The 11,252-nt window shown below is 59.9% G+C and overlaps 1 protein-coding gene across 2 annotated transcripts; it reads left to right on the top strand.

Moving 5' to 3' along the window:
* Positions 1-1,167: 1,167 nt before the first annotated feature.
* Positions 1,168-10,645, top strand: AMN (amnion associated transmembrane protein). Of its 2 annotated transcripts, XM_079913415.1 has the most exons (11): positions 1,168-1,984; positions 2,089-2,133; positions 8,250-8,337; positions 8,479-8,696; positions 8,890-9,027; positions 9,220-9,328; positions 9,451-9,533; positions 9,737-9,914; positions 10,003-10,192; positions 10,269-10,362; positions 10,433-10,645. In XM_079913415.1, the coding sequence occupies exons 1-11, from the start codon at positions 1,826-1,828 to the stop codon at positions 10,517-10,519; spliced, it is 1,389 nt and encodes a 462-aa protein (XP_079769541.1). In that variant the 5' UTR covers positions 1,168-1,825; the 3' UTR covers positions 10,520-10,645. The 2 variants fall into 2 exon arrangements, with proteins under 2 accessions (XP_079769541.1, XP_079769542.1); XM_079913416.1 differs by lacking the exon at positions 10,003-10,192 and having other exon boundaries at positions 10,269-10,505.
* The last annotated feature ends 607 nt before the right edge of the window (positions 10,646-11,252 follow it).

Below are 11,252 nucleotides of genomic sequence, written 5' to 3'. Positions count from 1 at the left end.
ATCCATTCATCCACCATTCAGCTCATTTACCACCCATTTCCAGCCATTCCATCCAAAATCCACAACCTTTTTTCACCCACCATCCATCTCAACAAGCCATCCACCCATAGACCATTTAACATCCACAATTTATCTTTCACCCACCAACCATCCATTTATCCAGTCACCATTCCATCTTCCACCCTTTACACTATTCTTCTTCATCCAACTACCAGCTACCATCCATTGCCCATCTTTCCACAATCTACTCTCCTCTATCCATCAATCCACCATCTGTGATCACATCCATTTATCCATCCACCACCCACTAACAACTACCTACATTTACCTGCCACCCATCATCTGTCTACTCACCATCGACCATCGATCCTCTATCCATCCACCATCCCTTATCTCTCCATCCATGCATCCATCTACCATCCAACACGCGTTGATCACGCACTACTCATTTTCCATCCACTGTCACCCATTTACTGTCCATTTGTTTATTCACTCACCATTTCCCATCCATCCAATCCTCGTCCATCCACGAACCAGCACAGATACGCTCCACCACTCACCATGCACCCGCTGTCACCCGCTCACCATTCCTCCATACGCGAGACGCCAGGCACCATCTACCTGCCACCATCCACAGTCCATCCAGCCCAGGAGGCAGGAGGGCCTGCTTCGGAGAGCGGACACCCAGCCCCACTAGGTGGGCAGACTGGGTGCAGCTCCAGCTGCATCTGGGGCAGGGGGGTGTGGGAGCAGAGGTTGTTTACCCACCGCCCCCAACACACCCGTTATTTTGGGCAAGTCGGTCCGACAAGCGCCCAAGGTCCTCAGGTCCTGTAGGGCTGAGTGTGTGGGAGGGAGGGGGGCGGGGCCGGCGCCTCCGAGGGGCCTAAGGGTCGCTGCAGGCGGGTCTGGAGGTAAATGTGTAACCTTCCCCGGCCGCCCCCGCCCCTCCCCGCCCGGTCACGTGGGCCCCGCGGGGCAAAGTCTCCGGGTCCGAGACGCGGAAGCCCGGGCGAGATGGGCGCGCCGGGCCGGGTCCTGCTGTGGCTGCAGCTCTCCGGTAAGGGGTGGGTGGAGGGGGGGACGCGACACACTTGGAGGCCAAGGGCCCCCGAGGGGCGGGCGGCGAGAGCTTGAGGGGCTGCGAAACCCGGCCGGGCCTCCAGATCCCTCCGCGCTCAGCGCCCGCCGGGCGGTGCGGGAGGCGAGGAGCCCGGGCCAGACCTACGCCCGGACCGCGCCTGCCCTCGGGCGCTTGTCCGCCTTCGACTTGGGCACCGCCCCGGTCCCCTCCCGAAGCTCCATCGCCGACCTACGTCCTCCCGGCCCCGAGGGCGCCGCGGACCCTCCCCGTCGCGCCCAGGCCGGCGCGTGTCCTCGGGGCCGGCCCCCAACCCCCGGGAACTTTAGAAACTGCAGCCCCGTCCCTGTTCCCCTCTCTTAAGCCCCTCGCGGCCCCCTCAGGACGCAGCTCCAGTTCAGAGCCCGTCTGGACGGGTCTTGCGGCCCCCCCAGCCCCTTCTACGTGGCAGAGGCCTCTGCTGCCCCATTCGCCTCCGTCCCTTGGTCGTCGCCATCCTTGCCTGGCCCGGTCCTTGGCTCCAGCGCGGGGCGAACTGGGGGCGGGCTAGGAGGCGATCTTGGCGGGCGTCCCGGAGGAGGGCACGTTTGAGCGGGCTCTGCAGATCCCGTAGGAGTTCGTCAGGGAGCGTTGTGGCCAGGCTCCTGCAGTGTCTGGTCCGACGCCGGGAGCGGGAGTGGCGAGGGCCTGTCTGGGCGAGGTCGTCCTCCCTGGGCCACTGGGGCGTCTGGGCGCGAACCCCGGATGCCGCGGGCCCGGGAGCACTCAGTCGACCCCTCCCCAGCGCTGACGCGGGCCGCCTACAAATTCTGGGTCCCCAACACCGACTTCGACGCCGCCGCCAACTGGAGCCAGAACCGGACCCCGTGCGCGGGCGCCGCCGTCGAGTTCCCCGCGGACAAGGTGCCTGGCCCCCACTGCTGGGGCCGGGGTGGGGACCAGCGTGGTCCGGGCCCGCTGGGAGCCCAAGGGTGGGGTGTGCTCGCTGATGCCGCTTCTGCCTGCAGATGGTGTCAGTCCTGGTGCGAGAAAGTCACAGCATCTCGGACATGGTGAGTCCGGGTGGCAAATGGGGCCCAGGTCGGTGGGGGGTTGGTGGGTCCCGCCGGGGTCAATTCCATGCCCCTTTCTTGCCTCCTGACCGGCCTGCACTCGCGTGGGGGACCCCGCAGTCCACTGGCCGTCAGCCTCTGGAGGGGCTTCGGGAAGGCCCGGGACCCACATGGGAGCGGGGGACGCCGGTCCTACAATCTCAGCCAGGCTATGCCCCAGCCTTGTTGGGGGGTGTGGAGGGCGCCTCTTATCCCCACTGCCCTCTGCCTCTGGTCTTCTCCAAGGTTTGCTTTGGGAAAGCCCCCGCTCCCCGCCCCACCAAAGCCTTTCCCTGTCCTGGTGCCTCAAACGCCACCAGCAGAATTCGAGGGACCTTTTTCTCAAACTGCTTCACAGTGTGAGTTCCGGGGTGGGGGTCCCCTCACCCGGAGGCCGCTGGACTCTGTGGGTGAATAGGGGCCGTCCGGGGGCCCAGGCCTGGGACTCAATCTCTTGCCCAGATGCAGGATCTGGTGACCCCTTATTTCCACTTGGAGGCAGCTCGGTTAATTGATGGTTTTCAAAAGCGGCATTAATTCTGGGAGCCTGGCGCCAAGTGGGGCAGGGCTGTGGGCTCAGTGGAGCCCCGCCCTCACCTGCAGCCTGGGAAGGGGGCAGAGAGCAGGATATCCCCGTCCCCGCAGATCCGGGGTCGGGATGTCTTTTCCACATTTGTCCAACGCAAAGACTAAGGTGCGGAGGGAGCAGTGATGAGGAGGAGGTGACAGCAGAGCCAGGGAGGTAGGGGCGCAGCAGCTGCACCGAGGGGACCCGCCTCCGCAGTCCTGGTAACCACGGCAACCAGGCAGCGGCGTGGAGCGAGCCGGAACCCGCGGGCAGAGGACTCAGCTGCGGGGGAGGGTGCCGGGACCTGGGGGCTCCTCCTGGCTGACTTCGTTACTTTGATGGTCTCCTTTGGAAGAGCTTGGGGATCCTAAAAGACACAACATTCGTTCATTCATTGTTCACTCGTTTATCGGGTCCCTCCATCTGCCCCTTCCTTCCCACGCCCCGCCGCCCAAACGCGAGCCCTCCCCCCGGCCAGAGGCTTCCGCGCGCCTGTACCCCTGCGCACGGCCCCGTGGGCCTCTCCCCCACCTCCCCTGCCTCTCCTCCGCTCCGCGGGGTCAGCTCCCGGAGGACCCGGGTGGGAAATGACCAGGGGCCCAGGGACAGGGGGCCGAACGGACCCAGCGCTGCCTGAGGCCCCTCCCACCCCCTCTGCCCGCGGGTCCCAGCGTTGTCGGCTGCTGAGACGTCGCCCTAGTAACGGGCACAACGACTGTCAGTGATTTCATTTGCATTTCTCTCGGTTTGGAACTTCTCTCCCTGGGATTTTTCTCTTCCTGAACCCTTCTCCCCTCCCATTTCTACCCTTAGCCCAGGTTCTTGTTTTGGGGGAAATCTCCTATATTCTACCCATTGATGGTGGTTGAGATACTGCAAGTGTCTTCTCACTGTGGACTTTGCCTGCGTTTCCCTTTGCTGATCAGAAACCCCCATTATTAATCTGTCGACTGCAAAATCTGTTGCCTTATAACTGTGTTTTTGGTGTTTTGTTTAAGCATCTTCTTCCTGCTTCTCAGTCACAACCATAATCAACTATATATTCTGTCTGTTAAGTCAGAGCTTTGCCATCAGGGGCGCGTGGCTGAGTGGGGCACTAGCTAGGGAACCAGGCGTATTTTTTCCTCCTTGGAATGAGCCCAGTTTCCAGTGAATGTCCTCCTCCAAACCAGCAACCTTGCCCCTGGCTTTGTGGCTCTGCGGTCACCGTTCGTCAGCTGCCCAGTGAGGGCTGCCTCTGAGCTTTCCCTGCAGTTCCTTTGATCTTTTTGCCCGTTCTCCTGCCGGCACTGCACTGTCCCCGCTCTGAGGCTCTGCGAGTTGTCTTAATATCCCACTGGGTAACTTGCCTTCTTCACCCCCGTTACGAGGTTGACTAGTTCTTTGTGGATCTGATTGTTGCAGAGAGATTATAGTGTAGGTTTATCAGGTAACAACAGCACCACCACCAAAACCCTGGAATTTGATTGGGAATGAATGATACCTTTATACAAGCAAGTCATCCATTCAAGAGCGTGGATTTTCTCTCCAGATATTTCAGATCGTTGGTCATAAAACTCTTTACTAGAGTCTTAAAACGGTCCACATGAGGTTTTGTGTAGTATTGGTTAATTTATAAATACTTTATAGTTTGGTTTCTATTGTGAATGGTGCCCTGTTTTTAAGAATTATATTTTCTATTTGGTTATCTTTGTAAACAACAACCGTTGTTCCTCTTCTCTTCCAGTCCTAACTCCTTATTTGAATATACATATAAATTTACGTATTTATGTATTTATTTTTGGCTGAGTGTGGTCTTCGTTCCTGCGCACGGGCTTTCTCTAGTTGCGGCGAGGGGGGGCTACTCTTCGTAGCAATTGGAAAATATTCCAAATAGGTTTCTGTTTACAGAAAATACATTTGAACAATGCCAGAAACACTTAAGGCTAAGTAGTATTAGACCTTCTCCTCCATCTTTATAGCAATAATCAGAGTATGTTTTTTGTCACAAAGACAGAAGACTAATTTTGGAAAGGAAGAAACAATATGATGTACAGTCCTTTCTGTCAGAAGACAAGTATGTTTAAAAATAAAGCCTCATCAGTGGTTCTGAATAAGAAACAATACAATGCTGCCAAGCAGTCCCAAACTCACATTTGAGATAAACTGTGGGGTTTAAATGAATGTTTGTAGGGTTTTGTACATAAACTTTAACTGTGGAAATTCTAATCTATTTCTAGTTTGCTAGAAGCTTTAAAAAAATCATAAATATGTTGTTGAACTTTTCAGTTTTCTTTTTTCCCTACATCCCTTGAGATGTAATTCCCCCCTGCCTCCTTTAGCCTGTTAGTGAGCTTTTCTGAGGTTGAACCGTCCTGGTAAGACTGATGTCCTCCTGGTACCTTCCTTCAGGTGCAGGTCAAAGTGCGCCGCTTCTTCAAGACACTTGACTTCTGTCATACTGATTTTGCTGGCACAAGACTCTCCACTACCATCTGCTGGGACACCATCGTACATACTGCAGGGAAGTCGTGATGGGAGCATTCCCTATCCTTTCCTTCCTGCATTCTTGGGACATGAACCCTATGATCACCATGTATTTTTAAAATACATTATTGGATCCAGTCAGCTAATATTTTATTTAGGATTTTGCATTTGCGTTTATAACTCAACTGAGCCTATAATCTTTCTTCCTTTGTATTGTCCTTCATTTGGCTTTGGAATCGCACTTACACTGGCCCCAGAAAATGGGCTGGCAATTTTCACTCTTTTTCTGTTTTCCAGAACAACTTCCTGTAAGAAGTTAAATTTTCCTTGAGGGTTTAGTATACCTCACCTATAAAAAACACTTGGTCTGGGAATTTAGGGAACAGGAGGTCTCTGACTAACATTTAAAACTCTTTGGACTACCCTGGTGGCACAGTGGTTAAGAATCCGCCTGCCAGTGTAGGGGACACGGGTTCGAGCCCTGGTTTGGGAAGATCCCACATGTCGTGGAGCAACTAAGCCCATGCACCACAACTACTGAGCCTGCGTTTTAGAGCCCGCGAGCCACAACTACTGAGCCTGTGTGCCACAACTACTGAAGCCTGCGCGCCTAGAGCCCATGCTCTGCAACGAGAAGCCACTGCGATGGGAAGCCCGTGCACCGCAACAAAGAGTAGCCCCAGCTTCGCAACTAGAGAAAGCCCGCTGCACAGCAACAAAGACCCAGTGCAGCAAAAAATAAATAAGTAAATAAATAAAATTTGAAAACAAAAACAAAAAAACTCTCTAGGGGCTTCCCTGGCAGTCCAGTGGGGTTAAGACTCCATGCTTCCGCAGCAGGGGGCGCGGGTTCTCAGGTTCGTGGGTTCATCCCCGGTCAGGGAACGAAGATCCCATATGCCACACGGTGTTGCCAAACAAACAAACCTTTAATGCTTACTTGTCTATTCAAATTCTCTATTGCTTCTTTTTTTAAAAAAAATTTTTCTTTATTGTTTTGGCTGCGTTGGGTCCTAGTTGCGGCACGCGGGCTCCTCGCTGCAGCATGTGGGCGTCTCTCTAGTTGTGGCGTGAGGGTTTTCTCTTTCTTGTTGAGGCACGCGAACTCAATAGTTGTGGCTCACGGGCTTAGCTGCTCTGCGGCATATGGGATCTTAGTTCCCCGACCAGGGATCGAACCCACATTCCCTGCATTGGACAGCGGATTCTTTACCCCTGGACCACCAGGGAAGTCCCTCTATTGCTTCTTGCATCAATTTTAATATTTAAAAATTTTCTAGAAATTGGCATATTTCATCCAGGTTTTCAAGTTTGGCAGTCCTGATTTCTTAATCTTTTCAATACCTGTATCTTCCCTCGAACGAGTAAGTTCTTTACTGTATGTCCGTGCCCTTGTGGTCTCCCCATCCCCCATCACATTTTAGTCCTAGATTTAAACATTTATTAAGAGACAACAATAAGCTTCATCACAGTATTTCATCACCCGACTTCCCATATCTCTTCTAGGCTTCTGGATTTCTTTCCTTCTTACTTTCTCCTAGCACATTTTCAGGGCAGGTCTTTGTGTGGCAATCATTCTGAAGTCTTTTAGGCTTAAAGGTATTTTTATTATCTTTTAATATACGTAACATACTAATCTGGAGTGCAGGGCTGGTTCCTACCCACTGGTGGACAGGCCTGTGCCTAGGGGCGTGTCTAGAGGTGGCTGCAGACTCCAGAAGTCTCCTGGCAGCCTGTTCTGTCCTGTGCATGCGTTGTTGTTGCTGAGAAACCCGATTCCTGAATTTTCTCCTTCCTGGGTGATCTGTCCTTCCCCTCTGCTGCTTTTAGAATGTTCTCTTCGTCTTTGATATTCATGAACATAGTGTTCTGTGATTTTCCTTGTGTGGCATTCAATGAGACCTTTCAACTCGAGGTCTCCCAGCTTTCTTCAAATATGGAAAATTCATCTTCATCGTTTTTCAGATGTTCCCCCCGCCCACCCTTGTATCTGAATGTTGGTGCTTCGGTTGGGCGGGCTCCCGTCTCTCCTGGCTTCTCCCGCTTAGCGCTTTCCTGCTGTCTTTCCGCTATTACGTTTATCATATAGTATGAACCTCTCCCGCTCTGGTTCTTTTGAAAACCGAGCTCTTGTTCATGCTTCACACCGCTAGTACCCGCCTCCCCCTCCTGAGGCGCATCGTGTCCATCTGTCCATGGCTTGTCCCTGGCGCCTGCAGGTGGGTTTGCCTTGCTGTCACAGTGCTGCACCCTCAGCTGTGGAGGTAGTTGGCCTGTGACCTTGAATCTCCCCGGTGTCAGCCTCTTGGTCAGGTCCAGTGCTTGGGGGACTGAAGAGCAGGCCCTACCCAGCAAGCTGGGATGCCAGGCGGGGCCCTGGGTGGATGTGCCCTGAGACGTTGAACCCCCGTGACCCCTGCACTGGGCAGCTCCCCTGGTCCAACCCTCACCTTCAACCCCAACCCTGGCGGGGGCAAGGAGAAAAGATGGGGTCCTGGGGCTTGGAGCGGCGGGTGGAGGGGGCAGGGCCAGTCAGCCCTCCTCCTGGCCTTCCCCGCTGCCCTATTTCCTCTGACACCTGAGGCCTGGGCTTCTGTGCTGAAGGGGCTCCAAGGCCCCACTACCCTCCCCGCTGCCTCTGGCACCCGCTTCCCCAGCTGTAGCCCCTCCCCTCCCTCACAGGCTCAGGGCTGACTCCAGAGTCCCCAGCAGCTTGGCTTCCTGGAACCTACAAGCCCTTGGACTGTAGTTTTTCAGGGGCGACAGGGGAGGGCAATGGCCCTGACAAGAGTCACCCTGCCCCTGGGACCTGTCACTCCCAGGTCTCAGGCTAGCTCCTTGCTCCTTGGCTTGCAGCCCTACTCCCTGCGGCCTATCTGACCTTCAGGCAGGGCGAGGTGCCCCCAGGCCCTGACCTCGCCTGCTCACTCTGTGGGCTAGATTCTTCTCCCCAGGGACAGGGGGACCGGGGGTGGGCGCAGAGTGGGACCCTCTGACGCCCCAGTCCACCGCGCGGCGCCGCCTCAGCCTGCGCTTCCTACAGCTCTTGCCGCTGGACGGGGAATTCGTCCTGGCCTCAGGAGCTGGATTCAGCGCCCTGGACATCGGCTCGCACCTGGACTGTAGCACAGGTGAGGGGGCGGGCCAGGGGCAGGGCTTCGAGGGGGCGCGTTCGTGGGTGGGGCCTGGAGCGGACGGCGACGTCCGGGTTGGAGCGTGGCCGGGTTGGAGGGCGCGTTCTGGGCGGAGCTCAGGGTCGCGCGCTCGCCCAGGCGGCCCTGCGCTCTTCCGCGACCCCGACCGCTTCTGCTGGCACGACCCGCGCCTGTGGCGCTCCGGAGACGCGGCGCACGGTCTCTTCTCCGTGGACGCCGAGCGCGTGCCCTGCAGCCACGACGACGTCATCTTCCCGTCCGACGCCTCCTTCCGGGTGGGTCTCGGCCCGGGCGCCGGCACGGTGCGCGTCCGCAGCGTCCGGGCTCTGGGCCAGGTGAGCCGGGCGCGCGGGGAGGGGAGGGGCGCGCGGGGAGGGGCGGGGCGGGGGCTGGGGTCTCAGCTCCGCGCCTTTGCCCCTCAGTGCCGCTCCCCGGAGCGCCTCCCACCCTGTTAGCCCGGTGGCTTCCGAGCATTCAGGTTCTTTCTCGTCCTCGGGCTGGCTCCGGTGGTCACCCGGCCACCTGCAGACGTTCACGCGCGACGAGGACCTGGCTGCTTTCCTGGCGTCCCGCGCGGGCCGCCTGCGCTTCCACGGGCCGGGCGCGCTGAGCGTGGGCCCCGAGGCCTGCGCGGACCAGTCGGGCTGCGTCTGCGGCCACGCCGAGGTGAGGGCGGCCCGCAGCGGGGTGGCTGGGGCACCGCACAGCTGGGCCCGGCTCCGCGCCGGAGGTCGGAACTGTGCCAGGGGCCGCCGCGCCCCGCCGTCTCTGGCCCGCTCGCCTCCCCGGGCGCGGGGCCCTCTCACTGCGGTCTGCTCCTCGCCGTCTCCGCGCTGACCGCCGCCTCTCCGCTTCCAGGTGCAGCCGTGGATCTGCGCAGCACTGCTCCAGCCCCTGGGTGGCCGCTGCCCCCAGGCTGCCTGCCGAGACCCCCTCCGGCCCGAAGGGCAGTGCTGCGACCTCTGCGGTGAGAGCCCCGCCCGGCCCCTGCTAGCTAGGACGGCTTGGCCACCCTAGCTCGTCCCCAGCCTCAGTTTCCCTGTCGGGCCTGGATCCGCGGTGCTGACCCTCACCTGCCTGCTTCTTCAGGAGCCATCGTATCGCTGACCCATGGCCCGGCCTTTGACCTGCAGCGGTACCGGGCGCGGCTCCTGCACGCCTTCCTGGCTCTGGTAATGGGGCCGCGCCCCGACCGGGGCCCCTGCCCTTCCGCAGCCCCGGTCTGGGACCACCCTCTCCGCAGGAATCCCCGGGCCCCACTCCGCCTCCTCACTGAGGCGTCCACTCTCCGCCTGTCCACCGTTTGTCCCTGCCCACAACGTTCCCGCAGGGCCGAGGGGAGGAGTTCCCGAACCAACTCTGTGCCCCTCTCCAGCCCCAGTATCAGGGGCTGCAAATGGCCGTGTCCAAGGTTCCGCGCCAGCCCCGGCTCCGCGAAGCCTCAGGCGCGAAGGCAGACACGGAGATCCAGGTGGTGCTGGTGGAGACCGGCCCCGAGACCGGCGGCGCGGGGCGCCTAGCCCGGGCCCTCCTGGCGGACATCGCGGAGCACGGTAACCGCGGGCGCCCCGTTCCCAGCCGCGCACCTCTGCCCCGCCCCGCCCTGCTCGGGGCCGACTGAGCCGGCGCCCTCCATTGCAGGCCAAGCCCTCGGGGTCCTATCGGCGACCGCTCGAGAGTCGGGCGCGCCCGTTGGGGGCGGCTCGGCGGCGGGGCTGAACGCGCCGGGGCCGCGCGCGGGGCTGGCGGGCGGCCTGGCGGCCGCGCTGCTCCTATTACTGCTGGCGTTGCTGGCGGGGGCGCTGCTGCTGCGCCGCGCGGGGAGGCTCAGGTACGCGGGGCGGGGCCTCGGCGCCCGGGTACGCGGCGCTCAGGCACTCAGGACTCACGCGCGTCCCTGCCTCCAGGTGGAGGAGGCGCGACGAGGCGGACCCCGCGCCGGCTGGGGCGCCCGTGGGCTTCCACAACCCTGTGTTCTACGCGGCGGACCCGGCGGAGGCGGTGAGGGGACGCCCGGGGGCGGGGGTGTGGGAATTCCCGCGGCCGGATCCCTGACCCCGCTCTCCCGCAGCTCCCCGCCCCGCAGCTGGACGTCTGGAGCTCCAGCCGCAGCTACTTCGTTAATCCGCTCTTTGGCGAAGCCGAGGCCGAGGCCTGAGCGGCCGCGGAACCTGCCCCCGCCCCCGCGCCGGCGTCGCAGGCCCTGCGGGATACCCTCTGCTGGCCAAGGACAGGGTGTCCTTGCTCAATAAAGGGCTTTCCCGCACCTGCAGTCAGCCGTGGACACACTGCTTCCTGCGTTGCCACCCCTCTGCCCCTGCCTGGTGGGATGGCGAGGGGTGGTCCTCAGAGCCTGTGCCGGCTGGCGCCTGGCCACCCGCCCAGGGCAGTCCTGGGTACTACCTGTAGGCTGGGGCGGTCCGAGGCTTCTGGCCTGCGAGGTTCCACCCAGAATTAGGAGGGGGCTGCCCCGGTTCTGGAGGAGCCCATGGAAGAATCCCCTAAGGCTAGGGAGGGGACTGAAGCAGGAGGGGGGCGGTGGGGAGAGGCAAATCCGAGTGAGGCACCAAGGAGGGTGGATAAGTGAGCTGCCAGGTGCTTCCCTACCTCATGCCAAGCTGCTCGGACCCAGGGCCAGCCAGGTGGACCTGGACTTCCGGCAGACTGGGCTGCCCGGAGGAGCGGTCCTAGGGACACAGTAGATCTGTTCCCTCTGCTGGGGGCAGGGGCAGAGCCGCCCGCCACAGTGGTGGAGCGTGTCAGAGAGCTGGCAGGTGCGTCCTGCTGGGTGGGGGCTGTTTGGTGTCCATCGCTGCAGGGCCAGGCCTCGCCCTCTCCCTTCTGAGGGCAGCTCTGACCCGGAGGGTGGGTGTCGGGACTGAGCCGCTCTG

Source organism: Stenella coeruleoalba (genome assembly GCF_951394435.1).
Source record: "Stenella coeruleoalba genome assembly, chromosome: 2".
Classification (NCBI taxonomy): domain Eukaryota; kingdom Metazoa; phylum Chordata; class Mammalia; order Artiodactyla; family Delphinidae; genus Stenella; species Stenella coeruleoalba.
This window is presented reverse-complemented; position numbering and strand designations above follow the sequence as displayed.

Bases quoted from the DNA above. Each gene is read 5' to 3' on its own strand.
- AMN (XM_079913415.1), top strand. From the start codon at position 1,826: ATGCCGCGGGCCCGGGAGCACTCAGTCGACCCCTCCCCAGCGCTGACG. The intron at 9,915-10,002 runs GTAACCGCGGGC...CCTCCATTGCAG, and splicing joins GGCGGACATCGCGGAGCACG to GCCAAGCCCTCGGGGTCCTA. The intron at 10,193-10,268 runs GTACGCGGGGCG...CCCTGCCTCCAG, and splicing joins CGCCGCGCGGGGAGGCTCAG to GTGGAGGAGGCGCGACGAGG.